The 24,936-nt window shown below is 34.5% G+C and overlaps 1 protein-coding gene across 3 annotated transcripts in view; it reads right to left on the bottom strand.

The window, feature by feature from the left end:
- The window catches only part of GLRA3 (glycine receptor alpha 3), a 184,642-nt gene that overhangs the window by 103,585 nt on the left and 56,121 nt on the right, over positions 1-24,936 (bottom strand). For all 3 annotated transcript variants that reach the window (XM_055384458.2, XM_004040653.4, XM_063705649.1), the window contains exon 3: positions 24,525-24,592. In XM_055384458.2, coding sequence (XP_055240433.1) covers positions 24,525-24,592 — 68 coding nt within the window. The remainder of the gene's footprint in view (positions 1-24,524; positions 24,593-24,936) is intronic.

Here is a 24,936-nt window from a genome sequence, read left to right on the forward strand (position 1 = left end):
GCATTCTGAATCAAATAGCCACTGGGCTTTTACAGGGCAAGACACTGCTAAACTCATGGGGAAATTTAAGGAGGAAAAATCTCTCTCTCCTTTGTTTCTGATGTTTGCTTTTTCTTCAGTGTTTTGAGAGTAAAAAGAAGATAGATGGAAATTCAGACTTGCAATATGTGCCATTAGAAAGTTACAAAGCCCTTATGATCTCAGCAGAAAAATGACAGCTTTTAAAGCCTGTTCCCTGGTGCTTCATCACCTTTCCCAGAAGGATATAAATTACTGGAAGATAATTGCTGTGAATACATCATTCTTTTTCTTGAGATCCCCTGGTCCTTGTGAAACTCAATCTATGTCCCTAGGAGCAGAGTTGGTGGAAAAGGATGATACCGTAGAAGAGAGAGGCAAAATTATTGAAGATCCATTCTGTTGGCTTGTTTTGTTTTACTTTACCCTCCCCATTTAAAAGAATCAAGAAAGGACAACCTATTTGATTATATAAAACTCTGTATCTGTTGTGGAATATCCATAGCTGTTATGGGATAAAAATTATTTCAAAAGGAAATTCAGAATTAAGCTATTTCCTCTCTTTTAAATTTAGTCTTACAGAAAAGTTGCAGAAAATAAGAGTTTCTGTAAACCTTTTATACAGCTTCTGCTAATGTTAATATTTTACATATTCATAGTAGTTTTTGAAACCTGAAAATTAACATTGATAGAATACCATTAACTTACCTGCAGACCTATATTGAATTTCAAGAGATTATGAAAAAAGAATTCAAGATTATAAAATTAAAGAATCTAATATCCTCTAATATCCCTTTTTTTCTCGTGTAGGATCTAATCTAGGATCCCACATTGCATTTAGCTTTTAACTCAGTCTCTTCTAATCTGTGACAGCCCCGTAGTCTTTTTTTTCTTTTTTCATTTTTTTTCTGTCTTTCATATCCTTAACACTTTTTGAGATATACCAGCCAGTTATTTTGTTGAATGTCCCTCAGTTTGGGTTTGTCTGATGTTTTCTCATAATTAAATTGCTATTAGTCCTTTTTAACAAAAATGCTGCAGAAAGGATACTGTGCCCTTCTCATTGCATCATTCCAATAGCACATGATGTAGACCTGTTTCATGGGTGATGTTTAGCTTGGTCACTTGATTAAAGAAGTACCTGCCAGGATGATTCATGGTAAAGCTACAGTGAAGCTTATTTGGTACTATTTGCATGATATTTTAGGTTTCCTTATAACCCTTGCATCTTGGTGGATTTCAACTATTCTTATAGATATTTAGTGCATTTTTGAAACATTTTGTAATTCCTCAAGTTGAGATATTACATACAATAGGTGTTTAAGTTGAAAAAAAACACAAATAATGTATCTTAGAAGTGACAGCTCTGTGCCTGGGTTTATGAGTACAGAACAGGACCCCCTCTCTTGATCCATACACCACTGCAGCTGCAGCTGTTGCTGCTGCCATTGTAGGCTGGGACAGGCAAGCCAGAGGGCTGCCGGTGTGTGGCTGTGAGTGGTGACTATGTCCCCACTAATAGCATGGCCTTTGTGCTTGGGCTCACAAGGGAAGGAGAGGGTTCTTCCCCTACTCTGTATGGTGCTGTGGTGCTGCTGTCATCAAAAGTAGGTAGGCCTGAGAGCTATGTGTCTGGGGCTATGGTTGGCAACCCAGCATTGCAGCCACTGGCAACAGCACCGTGCGGTGCTTGGGACCCAGAGGGTTGTAGGGCCACTGCCACTGCCATTGCCCACACCACACTGGCTGCTCAGGGACCTAAGAACCCAATCACTTACGTGGCCTGTGACTGCCATTACTGGCATCAGAGCAAGCCACTTGGAGGACCAAGAAGAGGCCTGCCTGGTCCTACTGACACAGGTGCTGGTGTATGCTGCCCTGGGAGCCGAAGAACAGGCACATTCGAAACCCTGCTACCCCCACTGGGACCAGGACCTAAAGACTGGCCCACCTGGCATCCCTGCCCCCAGCAAAATTTAACCATACCCTCCGCTAGCTCCTGCACCCTAAACCACTGAGGAAATCACAAATACCACCAATGCTGTTTATAGTCAAGTAAATCATACAAAGATTGCACGACTGCATGCACCCAGAATCAAAGCCAAAGGGTTCTAACCAGTTGAAACCATTGATACATATTCAGGAAAAAGTCATTCCTTGTGAATTCAAAGAATTGTAAGAAATGACTATTACACCGGTTACATATATATCAACATAAGGACGCCAGAAACATGATAAAGCAAAGAAATATGATGCCTTCAAGGGAACACAATAATTCCTTAGCAACAGACCCCAACTGCAAAGAAATTAACAAAATTATGAAAAAGGAATTCAAAATTATGATATTAAAAAAGCTTAGTGAGATAAAGAGATTTTGAAAATACAATACACAGAAATCAGAAAAACAATTCAGGATATGAATGAGAAATTTACAAAAGGGATAGCTATCTTAATGAAGAACCAAACACAAATTCCGTAACTGAAGAACTCCCTGAATAAAATGCAAAATACACTCAAAAGCTTCAACAATAGACTGAATCTAGCAGAAGAAAGAACCACAGAACTTGAAGACAGGTCTTTTGAAATAACCCAGTCAGACAAAAATAAAGAAAAAAGAATGAACAAAATCTTTATGATACGTGGGATAGCATAAAGCAACCAAACATACAAATTATTGGTATTCCTGAAGGTGAAGAAATGTTAAAAGGGTTTGAAAGCCTATTTAATGAAATAATAGATGAATACTTCCCAAGTCTAGCAGGATATTTAGACATCCATATACAGGAGGCCCAGTGTCCCCCAAAGAGATACAATGCAAAATGGTCTCCGTGACACTTTATAGGCACACTGTCTGAAGTCAATGGCAAAGGAGAATTCTAAAAACAGCAAGAGAAAAGCATCTAGTCACCCCTAAAGTAGTTACCATCAGACTAACAGTAAGCACTTACTATGTATTTTCATAGTTTTAGGTCGTACATTTAAGTATACTTACTACGTATTTTCATAGTTTTGGGTCTAACACTTAAGACCCATTTAAGTGCTGACTTTTCCCTATAAAAAGGACATTGGTCTTGGCAAAGATTTTATGGCTAAAATCTCAAAAGCATAGGCACAAAAATAAAAATAGACAAATGAGACCATATTAAACTAAAAAGCCTCTACAAAGCAAAATAAACAGTCAACAAAATGAGGAGATAAGCTGCAGAATGGGAGAAAATATTTGCAAGTTACTCATCTGACAGGTGACTAATATTCGGACCATATAAGGAACTTGAACAACTCAATAGGAAAAAAAAAAAAGTTCCAAATAATCCCATTAAAAGATGGGCAAAAAACATGAGTACACATTTCTCGAAAGAAGACACAGAAGTGGCCAACACATATCTTAAAAAGTGCTCAACATCACTAATCATTAAGGAAATTCAAATAAAAAACACAATGAGATATTATCTTATGCCAGTTAGAATGGCTATTATTAATAAGAAAAAAATAACAGATGCTGGTGAGGACGCAGAGAAAAGAGAACTCATACACTCTTGGCAGGAATGTAAATTAGTACAACCACTATGGGAAACAGAATGGAGATTCCTCAAAAAACTAAAAGTAGAACTACCATATACAATCCAGCAATCTTACTACTGGGTATCTATCCAAAGGAAAATAATTCAGTATATCAAGGGGATACCTGCACTTGTACGTTTATCACAGCACTATTCGCAGTAGCAAAGATATGGAATAAACCTAAGTGTCTATTAACAGGTGAATGAGTAAAGAAAATGTGTCATATATACACCATGGGATACTGTTCAGCCTAAAAAAAGTTTGAAATAATTTCATTCTCAGCAACATGGAAAGAACTGCAGGTCATTCTGTTAAGTGAAATAAGTCAGGTATGGAAAGACAAATATTGCACCTTCACACTCATATGTGGGAGCTAAAAAAACTCATCACTTCATGGACATAGAGAATAGAATGATAGATACCAGGGACTGGGGAGACCGGGTAGTGGGAAGAGAGGGATTAAGAGAGGTTGGTTATGGTTATAAATATACAACTAGATAGATGAAATAAATTCTAGTGTTTGATAGAGGACGAGAATAGCTATACTTAGCAACAATATCATGTATATTTCACAGTAACCAGAAGAGTTACCAATATAGTTACCAGTTACCAATACAATTCCTGAGTTACCAATACCAATATCTGCTACCAATATTTCTGATACCAATACATAAAAATGGTAAACCCATGTGAAAATGATGTATGCTCCAGGCACACTGACTTGAACACTACACATTCTATGCATGAAACAAATACTCACATGTACCCAATAAATATGTAAATCATTATATTAGGTTGGTGCAAAAGTAATTGTCATTACTTTTAATGGTGAAAACCGCAATTATTTTTGCACCAACCTAATATATCAACAAAAGAGGGAAAAACAGTGACAGAATCTTAGATTGACATGTACTCACAGGAAGAATGAAGTCTTACAATTAAAGAATATGGGCTTGTCTGTGTTACACTCAGAGTTTGTTTTTTTACATAATTATAATCAAACTACATATACTATGGATCCTTCTATTATTGGTCACCAATTATTCTGGCTTCTGCCTTTGTGGCTCTTTCCTTGAAGAAGAATTATATATCCCTGCTTTGCTGTCCTCAGGAGTGGCCATGTGACCTAAGAGGTGAATATCAAAGAATTAGACAACGAGGACATAAGGGCAGTGGTGGAAAGAGTAGTCGATGAAAGAACAGCAAATGCAAGGGACAGATGTGAGATAAAATATTGCATACTCTAAAAAGTAAGAGTTCAAAGGGCATTCTGAAATGCACAATGGGTTAGGAGATGGGGTGGGGAGAGAATTCAGTCTGATGACTTAAGGTGAGACAGATTATATAGGGCTAGTATAAGCCATGGAAATTTGAATTTTGCTCCAACAGGAATTATTTGAGAGCCAATGAAAGAGCAGAAAAATGACAAGATCTTATTTGAGTTTTAGAAAGATCCAGGGTAGTGATTGGGCGGGCAGTAAGGGAGGAGCAGAGTTAGATTCTGTGACGGTTCCTGTCACAACAGTTAGAGGTGACCTCCAAAGTGGTGAAAAAGTGACATATCTGGGAAATATTTGCGGGGTAGAATTGCTGTGCCTTTGTGATTCATTAGATATTGGGCTTAAGGCAGGAAGAAATAGGTCCTCAATTTTCTGGCTGACTCAATGAGATAGCAAACAGGTGAAGCAGATTTGGATATGATGAGCTCCAGGAATTTGTACAATTGGGGGAGACAATCAGTTCAGATATTTGAGAAACCAACTTACTGATTAGACTACTGTGTCAGTGTACAGTTAATCTTGCCTTTAACATTATAGCATATATATATATGCTGTTCCAATAACATTATAGCATATATATATATGCTGTTCCAAATACTATGTTTTAATGTTATTTTGGTTTGTTTTATACTTTCACATGGAGACACTTGGGCTATAGCTATTGACTGGACAATTACCACTATACACGTGGATGGCCATAAAGCCAAGGACAAGGATAAATGTCCATACAGAGCATATGTGTAGCAAAGGCAGCGCCTCTGATTGAACCTTAATAATGGCTGGCATTCAAGAAATAGAAAGAAGATAATAGTGCAAATAGATTTGGGAAGGAGTGGCCAGAGAGTCAGAAAACCAGAGATGGTTGAATCAGAAAAGCCAAAGTAAGACAGTTTTCAAGAGCATAATCAACAGTGGCAGATTCTGCAAAGATGTCAAGAAAGTTAAAGCTTAAGTGGTTCATTGTTGTTATTGAATACTTTGGAAATAGCAATTTTAGTGAAGCGATTGGTGAAAAACCAGGCCTAAATAAGAGTATTCAGTAAGGAATTGAGGAATAGCATCAGGTACAACCATTTAAAGTAATTTGGCTATGAATAGAAAGAGAAATATGAGAATAACTAGAAATAAACAAATCCAGGGAAAGCTTTCATTTTAGGAGGGCAGTTAGCAAATCAAAACATTAAAGGGACAAGACACATAAAGAAGAGTTGAAATGCATTGAGTGTGGTCCTGGAGTAAAAAGGACTTCAGGATTTGATGTAGAAAAAATTGGGAACTAATCTTATGTAAAAGGAGGGAAATATGCCTCAATGTATCAGCAGGAACATTATACCCAGGTTAAATTTTAGGTTTGGTGGCAGGTAGCTAAAAGGTTTCTTGTGTTCTGGTCTCTACGTTTTCTGTGAAGACAAAGGTAAGGTCATCTGTTGAGAATCAGCAGACAGGTTTGGAGGTTAAGGGTAGGTTTGTGTGAAAGACTAGCACTCACCCTCCATTTGACCTGTCTTGTAACCTATCAGCTAGTATTGCAGAAATTAGAAAGATAGAAAGATATTAAAGCTAGGGACCTTGATGTGATTTCTGTTTAGTCAATTACATGCACTTGTGGGAGATTGAGACAAAGCCATGATCTGCTCATTCTGAGTTTCTACTTGCAAGTGGATTTATGGGATTATAGTATCACTGAGTTTTTCCACAGTAGTGTCAATGGAGATTCCCTGTCATGTCACTAGTTTCATGATTGTTGAAAGAACAAATAAATGTAAATTATCTAGTAATAATTATAATTGCGGCTCAGTGACTGCTATTGTTTCTCGATTCGTAGATTTCAGCAGTGTGTTCCTGGAGCCAACTGTTCCAGTAGCAGCCTTCCCACTTCCTGATTCAGGCAAGGGTAGCAGCTTTGCTTACAAGCCAAATCTGTGGTATAATCCTCCTCCCCCAGCTTTCCAGTACTTTTATAAACATCTGATTCCCAGAAATAAATTCCTTTCTGTGAGGTGGCTGGCATGGTTTCTGTTACAACCACTGAATGCAACTGGAGCAATCTTTGCCACCAGAGGAGTTGTGGGAATAGGCACTTTGTACTGTTCAGTTGGCCTATTTGTGTTTGAAGGCCAGGCATATCTGAATCCATTAAATGACAGGATACTAGAAGTACACAGAAACCAGTGGCAAAATCAGTTAAATTTTTTACCTATGGCCACCTGAATTGAAGTACATGATTTTGCAAACCAAGTATTGAAAGCCATAGCAAAGAATAATGTCACAGGCATGGGGGAGTCAGGGACTGAGAAATGGGTTGCCTGCTTCTGATTGCATTGGGGAGCTAAAAGAAAAAATAAAATCTGGTGCAGAAAATTAAATTCTCATATTAAGGCATGGTCAGAGAACCAGGGATTTTTCATGACTCTCCTGAACGTGTATCTTATCTCTTGTACCTTCATGGATGAAGATGGTAGGGCTGAAAACTAAACACAAATGATTAATCTGTGGACTACTAAACCAAAAGGTACATTATATTCACTCTCTTGCAGAGTGACATATATGAGTGTTAGCTCCTTGGTTAGGAAAGAGTAAAAGTTCAAATATTAGAAAAATAAAATTGGGAAGATCTAGAAAATTCTAACAAAATCTAAGGCTCTTGTGTTAGCAGAAGCAGCTCCTCCTCCCATGTATGATGAAGGAGGGGTATACCTATTTTTCTTATATCCCACCTCAACCTTCCATCACTGCCCTCATGGAGAAGATCTCTGAAAGCAGCTAGAAAGCCAATTATACTCAATCCAAGGAAGAGAAGTTTTGTATCCTAAGGAAGTGCTAGATTTTACCATTTTTTGTGCATAAATTGTTATATGTGGAATAGATTCTGAGAGTGCCAGACCATGGATTATGAAACAAAATTTTAGAATTGGCTAAACTGATTGCTATAGGTGTGTTTACAGAGATTCTAGATGCTGTGTATTAGCTCAGATAGCCAGGAATGGCTCCTATGGGTTATTTGGCTGACTGAAAGCTGGGCCTAGCAGGGGACTATGCTGAATGATGTTTATATATTACAAATTTCTTAGTCTGTCATATATGAGATATCCAAAGACATAGAAAATAAGAGACATAGAAATGGATTTAATATGTATCCTCATTTAATTCTCTTTTCCCAGCTATGTACCCTAGAGGGCCCATTTACCAAGGGATTAAAATTATATTAGTAAATGAAAGGCCAGCATCTTTTAAAAAAATGCATCGTGATGGCTGTCCTCTGTAAGCTGAACATATTGCTCCTGAAATGATTTCAATAGTAATAATTGCCAGGGTGACAGATAAAAACTTAGCAGTACTTAATCCAAGTAGCAAGATGGATCCTGTTATCATAAATGGAGCAGCTTTGGAGTGGTATTCATAACATGTAAACCTTAGTGATCTTTGACTGCAGATGGTTGCTCAGGAGGTTAATAGACTTGAAATCAATGGGTAGCTCATTAAGGAAGATCCCACTTGTTTTGAATAATCAAAATAACACTGGGAAATAAAGGGCCCAGGACATCTCTAGGCTGGAAGCTTTACTGATAGATGAATTAATGATCTTCAAATTCTTAGGGGAAGTTTTCAGACAAAACTTAAGAATGTCTCATGAAGAACTTTTACATAGGGATCCATCTAGGACAGTTTCAAAACAAAGTTTACCCTTATATCAGCTAACCCAGAAAAAAGAGAGGCCTTTCTATCTATCTACCTATCTATCTATCTATCTATCTATCTATCTATCTATCTATCTATCAATCATCTATCTACCTACCTACCTTCCTGCTACCTACCTATCTATCTACATTTTTCAGTAAGTCACAGCTTTATAGAACCTTTTTCTGGTTAAAGCATGATAGAAACATCATAAGTGTGGTGTAAATTTCACAAAGAATTTGTTGCCATCGAAGGAGACATCAAGAATGAACTCCATGTAAATATTTTGAGAACAATTTTATCAAATAATGAAAGACAGGATGCAACAATCATTTTATGAGTGAAATAAATGGATAAATATAATCACAGCAGAAAAAGAAAGTAATATGGCCCTTGCGTCAGATGTGGAAGATAAATGTGAAACAAGTCTGAATGTATTTATAATTAGTATATGTGTTTGTGTGCAGGCACACAAACAAAGTTTAAAAAATAACATCAAAGAATAAATTCATACAAAAATAAAAGAGAATATAGTTTGATCTCCAGTTTATAAGTATTACTAATTTTGCAAATAGGTAGGGGCATAATCATGAATCCCTTCCTCATCAGAATACCCAGTGCTCTTCCCATTATATGACAGCATTGCTGTTACATAGCCCACTGATCAATGAGTACAGAAATATTACTCTTGGGCAAGTTTACTCATTAGTATCCTTATAAATATACACTTTAGAGCACACATTATTTTCAAAGAGGACAGTATGGTTCCTGAGGGAGCAAAAATTGGTTCTTGGTGGGTGAAAGAATGCTTACCCTTTTTATGTATAATTCAGAGACATGTACAGAGCATATAAATAAATTCACAGTTCATCTGAAGTACTAAAATTTCACGGGGAGGGCAATTAGGGAAAAGATGTCTAAAAAGTGTCTTTAGGGAGGCATAACAAAAAAAAGTGTTGAGAAACACTGCTTTAGGAGAAACTAAACAGAAAAGGGATGCAAAGCATAGTCATTTCTTTTTATGTCTGCTGTCAAATTTTGATTAATCATCTTAATCTTATAGTGCATGGATGAGGAATAGCAATTATCTTTATAGCTAGTTATAATATGAAAAGAAGTAAAGTATATTTAGAATCAGAATTTTTAGCCTTTTTAGTAGCTGCTTCTTGAGATGCATATGTAACAAGCATACGATGTAGGGTATATTAGCACAGTGAGTGATCATTGAAAGACGGAGTGAGCAGAAAAACACAAGAGAAGCTGATGCAATGTATGAAATGATGCTCATAGGGAGAAACAGTGAAATAACAACCTGAAGCAAACAAAGTGACTTCCATCAGGGAAAGAGGTTAAATTTCATCTCATAAGCTCAAAGAGGCACCTGGCTATTCTCTTATTACCTCTGGTAGAAAGTCTTGTGCCAGTTCCGAGGCTTCCTGAGAGACTGGAAGTGAAACAATGTCACAGCTTAGCATCATTAAGGAGTGGAGGCAACTCCATTGGAGAGAGAGAGAATGAGAGAAATGGGTGGGTATGAGTCCTTGTAGGAAAAGGTAGAGAGTAATTCTTCACTCTTCCAAAAATTTGACGATAGAAAAGAGTCCCAGAAGTGCTGGAAGACTTAATGGAGAAGGAAGCACTCCCAAATGTCTTCCTTACCATAGGAGGAAATTAATACTTCATTAATATCCATAGTAAAGTGAATGGGTTTTGCGGGTGAAGGTTGCCCAGGATTTATCAGTGAATATTTTCAGTTTATCTTCTTAATGTTAATATATGTTATAAGCTCATTTTTGTTAATTATACCTCTTAATATAATCTTGTGACAAGATTATTTGTCTTATGCTTTATCTAGCCTCTGGAGTGTTGGCAATATTCCAAGAAACTACTAAAATTTTTGAAAAGATGCTGCAGATTATAGTACTACCTTTGTGCCAGTAAATCCATGTTTCTTCATGTTCTCCATAGAACAAATGGCTTATGTTATCAAGCCTCCTTGATGAGATTGAGAATAACTTCTCTTTTGTTTTAAAACCAAATTTTTAAGAACTAAATTCATTTTGATATACATATGTCATTGTTGAGAAGGAATCTTTCAGTTTCTCATTGACTTCCTAAGTAACAAGGAAGGCTTAACTCTTGCGTGCATCTGTTCTACTTGACAGGACACTTGTGGCACAGCCCCAGGTTCTTGTTAGTCTGGCATGTTTGAATCCTTCTGAAGCAGTTAGTTGGCTTGTCGTTTTGTGGGTAACCTGGAAGTCTCATCGCAGCAACAGAAATATGCCGTTTGAACGGTCCAGAGAGCTACAGTGTTAATATTAACTCACACATCTGTCAGAGATTCAGCCTAAGAGCTGAAGAGCTATCTGCAATTTAAATTGATTGCCAAGAACTTAACACTAATTCACATGCTAGATTCATAACTAAGTAACACATTATGACTAGTGCCAGTCATCTTAGAGAACACAGTTCCCAATCTTGCTGCCCATTTTATCTTTAGAGGCTGAAATGACATTTTGGAGAGGATTCTTTCAGAAAATCAAATTCTCTTAGAAAAATGTGATGATGATGAATATAATGAAGAGGAATAGCACTGCTGTGATCTGTTCATGATAATCTGATCATTTCTATGTTATGAGAGGTGGCCAAGAGAAGTGTTTAATTGATCTCTACGATACCTTCCTCTAGAGAGATCCTTGACCAAGTAATGGTCATTTTCCATTGCAAATTAAGAGGAGGCAGAAAAGAGAAGAGTTGAATTTGACACATATCTTTGCCATTACATTTAACTCTATAATCTTTATTTCTCTTTCCCAGCCCAAATATTTCAAATGCCTTAAAAATGCAATTTTTAAATTTACTTGTCAATAGGAAACTCTACAATGATATACAGTCTGATAAAGGAGATAGCTTATAGAGGTCTGTGCCTGATGACTCTCTCTCAGGATACAGATATTTTTTTCTGTTGTCATTAGCACCAGTTTCTCCTTGACATTTCCCTCCATAGAATTGGAAATGTGCCTTTTAACATTGTTTTAACAACATTATAGCACTAATAAACAATTGTATTCTCACGATATTCTGTATGAGATTTTTATCTTTGTGAACAGGATCTGTAGACAGTCCCTTTCTGAGCATGATGATTATAAGGATGATTTGGTGGATGAATTCATTAAGCAGAGATTTATTCATATGCCTGATGGGGTCACCAAAGTGTATAACATTCATGCATACTTATCTTTTGCAAGCATCCCCATAAATAAGCCCATTTCTGATTGATGCTTATATGTGATAGATCAGAGCACAATCATTCTGCCAATCACTGGTTACTCATGCATGGAATTTAAAATCTTCCAGATCCATGCCATTTCTATATTTGGTTTGGCTTTACCTATTACTCAAAGTAAGAAAAAAAAGAGAAGGAGGAGAAGATGTAAACAGATATAATTTTAACGTTAAAAGGATAGCAGGATACTTTCAGGCTGCTCCAAAAAACTGAAATAGCATCAATCTAATAATATCCTACATGAACATTGTTGAATTTATAAATATGAATGACATAGGAATAGCCACTGAATGCTATTATGGTACTTACAAATAGCGAATAAATGTACCTTTGTAAGAATTTAACCCATTGGCATTAGATAAAAAGGACCAATGGCACATTTTAGGGAAAGTTTACAAAAGAACAGAAAAAAATGGACTTTTCTTCAAATTACACACATTTTATTTCAATTGTGATAAAAATTACTGTAAAACCTAGCCTATTTATGAAATAGTTGCACCCTAATATTTTTGATTTTTGAAAATTATTCTTGGATCACTATATAAACAGGAACTCTAATTTCTTATCATGGAGAACTCTCCATAAAAATTTCAGCATCTTTCACAAAATTATCTTTCTATATACATGCCTGAAAGAGCAAATGCTTTAAGGGGAAAGATTATAGAATTACACTGAAAGATTTGAATAAAAAAGCCAAGTTCATTAAGGCTATATTATCCAACATTAACTTGATTGTACAATTAGCTGCTTAATTCATATTTTAGAGACTGTAGCATTGATTTATGACAATGATCAGGACTCAGAATTCAGAAACAGATCATATTGCAAAGCAGTAAAAATAGCAGTTTATCCACTTGTGTCAAGGACACAATAATGAAGTTCTCTTTTTAGAAAAAAATAGTCTTTTTTGGCCAGAATAAATACATGCTTACATATATTTGACAATATAAACTTAAGAGCTACTTTATGCTGAGCATGTTGCTAGCTGTTAATGATACAATGATGAGCATATCACAGAGAACTGCTGCCCTATGGACACTGTATTACAAAATTTTAAATAAATATTCATGGCTTTAAACAAATTATTAAAAAAAGAAAAAGGATACTTAAAAGTAAATTGGATGAAATAATAGTATGTCATTGAAGTATCACAAATTAGCACAAGGAGAAAAGGCAATTCCAACAAAGCCAAATAAAGTAGCACAGGAAAATATCATCATAGACTGTGAATAAATTGCCTTTATGTAAGTCATTAAATTGTTTTCAGTGAAGGAATCTAAAATGGATTGATATGAATTATAAGTTATTTGGGATGTTTATGAATTTCCAATGTTATTTACCAAAGGCAATTCTTAAATATAGAAGTATAAGAGATAGAAACACAGAAATATAAAGAGATATTATAGAAACTCTGACAGAGAGATTAAGATATAGAGAAAGCAATCAGAATATACAATATAGTAGTTTCTGCAGAAAGAACAAATGAAGAGACAAAAATGAACTATTATTATTCATAGAAGATAAACATTAATTATAAATTCAGAAAGCAGCAAAAATGTCTATCAAAACGAATAAAAATACACCCATATATAAACTAATTTAAAAAATGAGCGAAAACCAAATTACCAGTAAGAATAATAAAAATGGAAACATTACAAAGACTTCTCATCTTGCAAGATAAGATGTGGTAAGTGTATGTAAATAATTTGACAAGGAAAGGAAAAATTCATTGAAAAACAAAACTATTACAAAACTGATGCTATGAAAAACCGAATAGTTTTATATCTAAGGAATGGAACTTGGAACTTAAAACCTTTACACAAATAAAATGACTGGCTTGGATGGCATTACTGGTGAATTTTAATAAACACTCATGGAAGAAATAACAGTTCATCAATTTTACATGAACTATTTTAAAGAGTAGAAGAAAAAGGAACACTTTCAACATAGTTTTAGGAAACCAGCACAATACTGATACCACACGCCACTCTTGACATTGTAAGAAAATAATAGTTCAACATCCAAAGTTAACACAGTAGAAAATATCCTAAACCAAATATTAGAAATTTAAATCTAGCAATATATAAAAAGAATAATAAATTATGGTCAAATGAGATTTATACAAGGAACGCAAGAAGGATTTACTACTTGGAAATAAATCAATATAATCAATAATATTAACAGAGTGAAAGAGAAAAACATAATCATTTAAATGAATGTTGAGACAGCATTGAATAAAATTGAATTCCTTTTCATAATAAAACATCTCAGCAAACAACAGTGGAAGTAAACTCAATCTAATAAGGAGGATTTATGGGAAACCTACAGTTAATGCCATTCTTTTTTTTCTTTTTTTTTTTTTTGAGACAGAGTCTCGCTCTTTTGCCCAGGCTGGAGTGCAGTGGCGCGATCTCAGCTCACTGCAAGCTCCGCCTCCCGGGTTCACGCCATTCTCCTGCCTCAGCCTCCCGAGTAGCTGGAACTACAGGCACCCGTCACCTCCCCTGGCTAATATTTTGTATTTTTTTTAGTAGAGACGGGGTTTCCCCATGTTAGCCAGGATGGTCTCGTCTCCTGACCTCGTGATCCACCCGCCACGGCCTCCCAAAGTGCCGGGATTACAGGCGTGAGCCCCCACGCCCGGCCAAATGCCATTCTTAATTGTGAAATGCTGTGCGCTTTTCAACTGATGTCAAAAAACAAAAAGACAAAGGTAGCCATTCTCCATTGTTATTTAGCATTGTACAGGAGTTCTGAACCAGTGCAATAAGGTAAGAGGGATTGGAAAGGAAAAAGTACAACTGTCTTAACAGTTTGCATTAACATATTCATAGAAAATACAAAAAATTGGAAAAGTACTAGAACCATTGAATTAAGTTATCAAGTTGAGAATATGTCAATATTGCAAAATTTATTGTTTACCCATATATTAATTAGAAACAATTGGTAAATAAAATTTAAAATACAACATTTAAACACACACACACACACACACAAACTTCCAAGCTCTGTCTGCTGGGAAGCCTAGACGCAATGAAACCTCTGTAGCAATGAACACATCTGGTGATCAGATCTGGGTTTCTAGTACCATTCTCCAATTAAAAGAAAAAGAATTCTTGGAGAAATGACTGATCTATGGCTGGGGTGGGAAAAATACAAGATGAGTCTGGAACATCTTATATTTACAGAACACAAATGCTCAAAAACCTAAGTGGTAGGAATGTGTCACAGAAACTAAGGGAATAAACTCCCAGTGGCCAAACTGAACAATTTGAGCAGCAAATTAAATAACATAGCTTAGAATTTTAACTCAAAGTATAAAATAAATGTGCAAGAGTCTATATTGATATGAATAAATTATTGTATAAATAAATAAATGGGAACGAATAAATCTCTATCAAAGAATCTCAAATAACATGCAGAAATGGTTCCCTCAGGTAGGTGGAACATAATCTCTTTATCCCCTTAAGTTGGGCTACATACAGTGACTTACTTTCAAAGAGTGCTGATACAGTTTGGATATTTGCCCCTTCCAAATCTTGTGTTGAAATTTGATCCCCAGTGTTGCAGGTGGGGCCTGGTGGGAGATGTTTGGGTCACGGGGGTGGATCCCTCATGAATGGCTTTGTGCTGTCCCCATGGTAACCAATGAGTTGTCACTATATAAGTTCCCGCAAGAACTGCTTGTTAAAAAGAGTCTGGCACCTTTCCCTCTCTCTCTTTCCTGTACTCTCGTCCTGTAATCTCCTCATGCTGGCTCCCGTTCCCCTCCTACTTCTGCCATGAGTGGAAGTAGATGCTGGTGCCATGCTTCTTGAACAACCTACAGAACTATGGGCCAAAAAACTGTTTTCTTTATAAATTACCCAGCCTGAGGTATTCGTTTATAGCAATGCAAAACAGACTATGACAAGAACAGCACAGTGAAGGTTAAAAAAAGGAGTTACTTTACAATGGAAAAATCAGACAGATACCACCTCAGGCCTGTAATCAAGCTTAACATATTCAATAATAAGTCATATTGATAGTATATAGTCTTGATAAAAAGTAATGAGAGTGGTACTTTACTTCTGTGGGCTTCCTTCCAAAAATCTCATAATCTAATCTATTCATAAGAAAAATATCTATGAACCCAGTTGAGAGACATTCTACAAAATACCTGACTAATACTCAGGTTGAGGTTACAGAAAATAATGTAAAACATTTTCACAATCTAGAGGATCGTATGGAAACATGGCAACTAAATATAATGTAGTATCCTGGATAGGATAACGGGACAGAAAAATAACATTAGTAAAAACTAAAGAAATCCAAAAAGCACAGACCTTAATTAATAATAATGCATCAATATTTGTTCACAAATGTTAACAAATATATCATCCTAACTAACGTAACATGGTAATAATAGAGGAAACTGGGCATGGGATCTAGGAAAATTCTCTGTACTGCCTTTGCAAATTTCTTGTAGACCTAAACTATTCTAAAATAAAAAGGTTATTTTTAAAATATAACATTTACAAGCATGCATCCATACTTAGGAATAAACTAAGAGATATGACAACCCCTGAAAAACATAGTTCTGAGTAACTGAGTAACTGAAGAAGGCAAATAAATTGATATACTATGTTCATGGATTAGAGCACTTAATACATATTTTATGTTTGTTTTCTATTTAATGTTTTTCATATTCTTCAGAAAGTATAGTAGAGAGAACTTTGAATTTTGATAACGGATATTTATAGCAAACTGAAGCAAACACAACATTTATTTTGGAAACATTAGAAATATTCTCTTTAAAGCCAGGAACAAAATCAATTTCACTTAACGTTGCTTTTGTTAAAACATCAGGACAAGAAAAAGTGGCAGAGTGTGTAAGTACTGACAGGAAGAAATTAACATGTTACTATTCCTAGGTGGTATAATTATATGAAGAAATTACAAAGCATGAGGACTAAAATGAGAGTATTTTGGGCAATGTAAAAAATAATCATGTTCTTACGTATTGACAATGAAGTGTTAAAAAATAACTAAAAGGTTATAATTTTAAAAGCCTATTTTAATAATGAAGTATAAATAATTAAATCTAAAAGATATGCAAGAATTTATGAGGCATATGTCTTTGTTAAATGATATTAATAATATTTAAATAAAGAGAGTGATGCATCGTATTCATGGACAGAAAGACTCAGTAGTTTGAGATGACAGTTTCCCCAGTGCTCATCTTTATATTCAACTCAAGTTTATTTTGTGGAATTTGACAAGATAATTCTAAACTTTATGAAAAGCCAATCTCCCAAGAATGCTAATTAATACTTTAAACAGAATTTTTAAACTGTGTGTTTGGTAAGTTGTCCTATTAAATATCAAGTCTAATATAAACTGTACTAAACAAGACAACGTGATATCAGTGCAGGCATAGACAAATAGATCATTAGCATAGAACTTGAAACTGACCCATTAAATTTCATTACAAATTATTGGAAGTAATTATTCAATTGTGAAATGAAAATAAATGCCTACCTTACAAATTACATGTACGTATACATATACAAATGTACAAAACTCCAAGGGGACTAAAACCTAAACAAGAAAGCAAAACTCTTTTATCAGATAGTGTAAGAAAATATCTTTATGCACTTGGGTGAGAGAAGAATTTCTTATGGCAAAGAAGCATAGAGTATTAAGTCAAACAAGGTTAAATTTTGTGAATTAAAATTATTTATACATCAAAAAGAATGCCTTGAAGAGTAGAATAAATGTTTAAAATGCATATAGCTGACAAAGTATTCATCTTCAGAATATTGTGTGTGTGTGTGTGTTAATTGTGTGTGTATAATAAAAACAAGCAACCTTAAATGGAGAAAATATATTAAGAAGCATTTTGCATAAAGAACATCTGAATCATTTATTAAAATGCTTAACCTCACTGTTTATCAAGGAAGTACATGATAAGCAGGAATTAAATCCAACTTTACAACCATTACGTAAGTTAAAAAATTAGAAGTGGGTAAATACTAAGTGTTGGAGAACATGTAAAACAATAGGAAATCTCATAAAATTGCTAATAGGTGCTTCAAACAGAATGACCACATTGGAGAGCAATTTAGTAATTTGAATGGGGAGCAATTTAGTAATTTCCAAGTAATTACCAAGTAATCTCACTCCTAGGAATATACCCTGTAGAATAGCTTGCATATATATACTATATTAGAAGGTAATACACAATGTTTTTTTTTTTTTTTTTTTGAGAGGGAGTCTTGCTCTGTAGCCCAGGCTGGAGTGCAGTGGCACCATTTCAGCTCGCTGCAAACTCTGCCTCCTGGGTTCAAGCAATCCTCCTGCCTCAGCCTCCCGAGTAGCCAGAATTGCCGGCTCCTGCCACCCTGCCGGCTAATTCTTGTTTTTTTTAGTAGAGATGGGGTTTCACCATGTTGGCCAGGCTGGTCTTGAACTCCTGACCTCAGGTGATCCGCCCTATGCAATGATTTTCAATGCAGAGATGATCTGTGGTATTGAAAACATTAGAAACAACCTACATGTCTAGCAAAAGTAGAATGGATAAATATATTATGAAATACTGAAATGAAAATGAAAAAAACGTTGTCTACATATACAAGCATGCAGTATCTCAAAAAAAAACATAAATTTATACCTGAAAAATGAAGTCAAACTAAGTTACATGTGGATACTTCAATATGGCCATTTTGATTATATTTTCATACATATAGAATGAACATTTATATCTTAATATCAAACTCAGGAATAAAGCTTACCTTAAGAAAGGAAGTTTCATGTATTTGTACTGTTTAATTTCTTAAGATGGTGATAGATTTTTAGTGTTACTTATAATCCATGCATCTTGGTATGCCTGTAACTTTTTTTAATAAAAAATACTTCAAAAAGAAGTCTAGTAGTTTAAAGATTCCCTTAACATATATATAGATATATGGAGAGATAGATAGATAATATCATTTTTTATGCTGTATTGGCTTAGGTATCTCGAGAATCTAACGACTCAATAATTTAAAGTAGCATTTATATATAAGTGCTTACTGTTGCAAGTAAAATGTGAGCCTATCATTTGTATGAAAATTGAAAAACTGTAGGTTTGGACACTTCTGTGAGATCACACTGGACCCTCAGATCCTTCCTTCCAATGTGCCATGCATCTATGTACACCGACACCTGAAAAACTATTAACCCAAAATGTCTCATCTTTTTTGTTCTCATTTTATAAAAATGGTTTATTTTATGGGCACTGGTGAAAAGTAATGGTTCAATGTATAAATATTGATTTAAATCACATAGCAGCACAATTCTCTAACTTTCTAACATATGTGTAACAAGATGGAGAGTCATCTGTTTTTTGAAGATAGATAAAACCAATATGTTCATTTAAAAATACTGTACTACTGTATATACATGCCCAAACTACTATGGAGACTGTGAGGGGTAGGATTTAAAAGGGATATAAGCAGGCTCTGGGATGCTACTTTTGACTTGAGTGTGGTTACATGAATGTGTGCACTTTGTATTAATTCACTGTACTTCACTCCTATAATTTGTGCACTTTTTTGCATATGTATTGAATAAAAAGTTAGGAAAAGGAGGCTCATTATTTTATCTTTATAATGGAAAAAAGTTTATGATTCAGTAATAAGTAAAAAAGTGATTTGTCAGAATAAAATGATTACATCATCCTTTGTGCATAGCAAAATGTTTGGTTCATTATATGCTCCCACAAAAAGATTCACTGAATGAATGAATGCATAAACCATGTAAAAAATATGTGCAGTCAAAACATTTGGAAGTAAATATAAATGCAGCTAAGTGCTAATAGTGCTGGGTTTGTGTGGGGGCGTTATGGGTGATTGTTTTCTCTCTTTTTCAAATTTTAAAATAAATAATGGACTTTTAATGTCATCATGGGTGTAGCCAGTCCTATAAGGTGCTTCTATGATGGAAATTTCTTACTTGCTTCTGTCATAGTTATGCTTCGTAGTGTGTGTATATATATACATATTTCTATTTTGGAGGTTTCCTTAAAAGTTTGACAGTTAGCTGAGAACATTTGGACCACCTATAGCCAGCCCCCATCCCCAGACCAGATCAAATGGAATTCCCTTTTACCTATATCATGGAAGCTGCTTATCATCTCAGTGATTTTTTTCTTCAAGATTATTCATTTTTGGTTCTTATAACTAGGTATTTTAAGTACTGGAAGGCATAGGGTTAGAGAAATCACATATTAATGCTGTAGACATTCGTAGTCCTGCAGACTGTTTCTGATGAAGAATAAAAGCTTTCATTTAAAGCTTTTTGTCTAACTTCTAACGTTCTCACCTGTGATCACCGAATAGATATGCTCTGCCTGACACACTTGGCGTGTTAAATTTTAAATTTGTGAAGGTTTTTGTTTACTTTTAAATAATCTTTTGAATTAAGATATAACAGCCATTCATGACATACACAAGTCTGCAGTGTCCATTAAAAGATGCTGACATATGTATATACCTGTGTTACTACTACCCAGATCAAAAAATAGAACAATTTTGGTACCCAGAAGGCTCCGTGGTACCTCCTCACAATCAGTTACCAACCACCTCCCACCCCCCACCAAAGATAGTCTTTCAGAATTCAGAAGTCTTTTATCATCAGAATTGATTTTTTCATGTTATTGAACTTCATACAAATGGAAGTAATTGGTACATATTCTATTGTGTTTGTTTTCTTTAGCTCATAATTATGTTTATGAGAAATATCCATGTTGTTGCTATGTAATATTCCATTGTCTCAATTGTGAAAATTAATGATGTGACTTGGGGTTATTACAGTCATACCCAACTAGATGGGAGTTAAGGACCATGGGGAAAAAGCACTCAGGTCACAAAGCTCCTGCTCCAGGAACTGTCTGGCAAGCCCAGCTGCAGAAATAACTTGCTATATCTTAAAACCCATTTTACCTAGTAACTGCTTCCATGTAACTGCTACCTTCCATGCCTCAAAGATTACTTTACCTTCCACCAAGATTAGTTTTACCTACCACCATCACTCAACAATTACAGCTTGCCAAAGCTGGAAGAACTTCTCTAGGCCAATGAACTTTCTTTCGAAACATTTTACAAAACTTTTATCTTAACCAATAAAACCCCAATCTTTTCTTTTGTTCTGTGGACACCCTGAAGACCAGCCAGGTCTGTGTGTATGCATCAAATTACAATTTGGTTTTTGTGTATATTTCCAAAGAAAACCTTTGCTTAAGGGTTTTCTTTGCATTTGCATTTCTTTGCATTGTTAAACCCAACTTAACAAATGCTTTCATCCTGGCACATAAGCCCTATCCACAACTCATCATAGGTTTGCAGGAGCACACTTCATATAGAAGCCACTTAATGTGGAGATCTTAAGCTTCCCCTCATTGAAATAATCACGTGCTTCTTTTATCATCACAGTTTAAAAGGCAGGACAGATGTGCCTCTCTCGCCAAGACCATGTTCCCAAACAGTAATGATGGTAAACTAGTTTTATTTTTAATTTAATATTTTTAAGAACGGGAATTTCCAGTAGTTGTTGCATCATTATCTGTTTAAGAAGAATGTGAACTTGAAATAATTGAGGCGGAACAAGTCCTTAAAGAATCTCATTATGACTCAAATATGAGGGAAATAGGGAAGTTAAAATGCTCATAATATTTGTAGAACAAAGTTTGGTGACTATGTGTAAAATAATGAAACTGTAATCAAGTGAGAATGGTTGGTACTACATGAAATGAATCAGATTAACAATATTGGGAAAGGAGTTCAACAGCTAAAAAGAGATTTGAGTTTATATTGTTAAACTGCACACGCATTTTTTTAAATTTGTGCAAGAAAAATATGAAAAATACATTTTTTGAATTAGCTTAATTAACAAAAAGTGGCCTAAAAAGTAGACTATCTACTAGAGAAATTTTCCCAAGGATTAAAGAATAACCTCAAATGGGAGAGGTGTATTTAAAAGTGAGACACACCAGTTATAGACTAGACCAGCAGAGGGAGCTCAGTATATTTAGCCGGTAAAGACATTGAAGACGGTTAAGATTCTTGTTAAGCAGACACATAATGGAAGAGGATAATTACGTAGTTTTATTTTAAATATGAATTCTCAGACATAAATATATTCATTAATGATTACAGATAATTTGAGATTCCATCCTCTCAATTTTAATTGACTGCCTTAGTTGAATTCAATTATTTGTATTATAAGAACAGAAGTCAGCCTGTGCGACAGAGACTCCCTCTCAAAAAAAAAAAAAAAAAAAAAAAAAAGAACAGAAGTAAACTATATTCAGCATAAGAAGTGTGAATAAGTTTAAAAAATACATTAACACATATATTAGCATTTTTACTGAATTAAAAAAATACAGCAATAGAATAATGAGATAAAGTTTTGTTGTAGAGTCGTGATAGTGGACCCTGTGAATAAAATACAACTTAACCAAGTGGGAGCAAAACATTTTATGATTCTTATGATAGAAATATACTAACAAGTTCTAATTTTCTTTGTGCCTATATAGATGAACATCAAAATCACAGCTATTTTAGCTGATACCATTAAAAATTAATAAATATTGAATCTGATCATTTTAATGGAAATGATATATGTTTAGAAATTTGGAAGAATAAAAAGAAAAGTACCAAGGTGGACATGATTAGGTTTGTAATACTTAACTTCTGGGATATTTGAACAATGTTCATTGACACTGCTTGAGACTGTGAAGAAGTGAGTGATAGATGCTTAAAGTGATTTCAAAAGGAATACATAATGATGGAGTATGTAGGTAAGGAAAGGCTTGCATGCTGAAGGAGAGAAATAAAACTTATGGTGAGAGTGTGTTTGCAATATCCTGCAAGCTTTTGCAGAATGCTATTCTATAAAGTCTGGCTAAAATTGTTAAGGTAAGAAATTTAACTGGCGTAGCCATCTTATAGATTGTGTTATAACAGTTTTAGTGGTAGATTGATGAATTATGTCATAAAAAAGGCACTTTCAGAAAACTGGCAATCTTTAAGTCTTAATGGGAAGGAAATCTGTCTATGCCCTCTCTTTTTTCCAAGTCCCTTCCCTCCCTACCCCATAAAGATGGGTAAGACTTTAAATCTTTCCAGCTATTGCTGCGGGAAGTATTTCATGGAAGCAATCATGTAAAAGAAAAATATAGAGAAGTATATTTCCAGGTTTTTAGGATTACACATGTATAGAAACAAAATGAGAAAATTGCCAGGGCTGGAAATACAATTTGAGAAGCCTAAATAGAACAAAGCCAATAGTGATTCCTTCAACTGTGGATTTTATGGACTGAATATGTACAAATGTTGGGTATAAATCAGGGCCAATTTTTCCACAAGAATCTAGAATATATCAAAGTCTAAAACAGGATTATAGCCACTTTAGAGAAGAAATTGCACCAGAACCAGACTGTTTCTAACCAAATGACATACGTCTTCTCTGCGTTTACATTCATATACACACATTCATGTTAACTTAGATTGTATCATATTGAAGATAATTCTATATAATGCCTCCAAATTTAAATTCGGTTCTTTTCCACAAATGCTTATTGTAGTTAAGCTATACTAACTTTGAATAGAATCACAGAGATGCTGGTAAATGACTTATATTGCATACATGAGGGAAACAGTTTTTTTTTTCAAATGATGCCTGTATAAAGCCTCTTCCTGTTGAGATAGATTCCAACACACACTCACACACACCTCTACACACACTTACACCCTCATATATGTAAAAATTTGCATATTAGATTGTTTTTCCTAGAAAATTTACTACCTATTTACTATTCTAAGTAAATAGAACATAATTCTCTAATACTGGTTTTTTAAACTAATAAATCCTTAAGTATTTTATATCATCTTTTAGTTAATATTAACTTTGAGAAGTATCACAAACTATACTTACTAAATTTACAAAGATAATTCTAGCTAATTTAAGAATCATCATCTATACAGTTTCAAAAAAAATAAAATTGGCTGCTAGACAATTTTATAGATGTTCAGTGGTTCATGTGTCTATTTCTGCATTTTATTACAGTTAAATTGCCCAATAAAAGCTAAAGGGCAAAGTAGAGATACCATGTGATCTTTAGAAAAAGCTATAAAATTTAAGACAGAAGAAATTTGGTCTGTAATGACAATTTTTATGTTTTTCTGGCTTTAATAACTTGATTATATAAAATGTTTTCAAATACAGTTGATAAAATCTCTAAGTATAATGTTTTGGCAAATACTATATTCATTTGAAAAAGTAATCAAATTGAATATTTAAAATAACATTATAAACAAATTTGTAAGTGGGGTACAGAGTAAACATGTAAGTATTTACTACTCTGCTTATGTCTGGATATTAAAGATTATGGAAAAAAGTAATTGCTATGGTGACATTTTAGCTTTTAATTTGAAGTTTAATATTAGTTTGTTGAATGGAGAAAATCGATGTTGTTTTCACTTATATTTATATACTCTAATATACCATCTCTAACTGAAATGCTATTACCTGCAGGTGACTGTAATTTAATTATACTATTAACTTTAAGTTTTAAAATCTTGTTATATTAATTTGGGTTTTAAATTACATAAAATGTTGCCATTAATGTAATTATAGATTACTCTAGTGTGAAACTTGTTGCAAAGTAAAATGCCTACCATGGTCGTCTCTGCGATAGAGCCGAAGCTGTTGATGAATATGTTGCATGTGACATTAACTGGAGGGCCTGAAAAAGAGATGAAAACATAAGGGCTGTTTAGAGACTCATCTAAAACATTTTCAAATAATTCCTTGCATTCCATTATTATTATTCCATTTTATATACACACACACACACACACACACACAGATGCTTAAAATTGAAGCAATAATTCCACACAACAGTATGTACTGAGAATCACAAGGTTCACAAGGAACACTGATGCTGATCATTTTTTTACCTCTCTTGGTCTTAGTTTTTAAAATCTTGATGTCTCTAATGGCTCTGTAATGCCTGATGCTGTAAGTCCAGTTTCTAAGCTCATTCAGGGATAGTTCCTATTGATCTTTTCCCCGCTGCATGGGCTATAC

Source organism: Gorilla gorilla, chromosome 3, assembly GCF_029281585.2.
Source record: "Gorilla gorilla gorilla isolate KB3781 chromosome 3, NHGRI_mGorGor1-v2.1_pri, whole genome shotgun sequence".
Classification (NCBI taxonomy): Eukaryota; Metazoa; Chordata; class Mammalia; order Primates; family Hominidae; genus Gorilla; species Gorilla gorilla.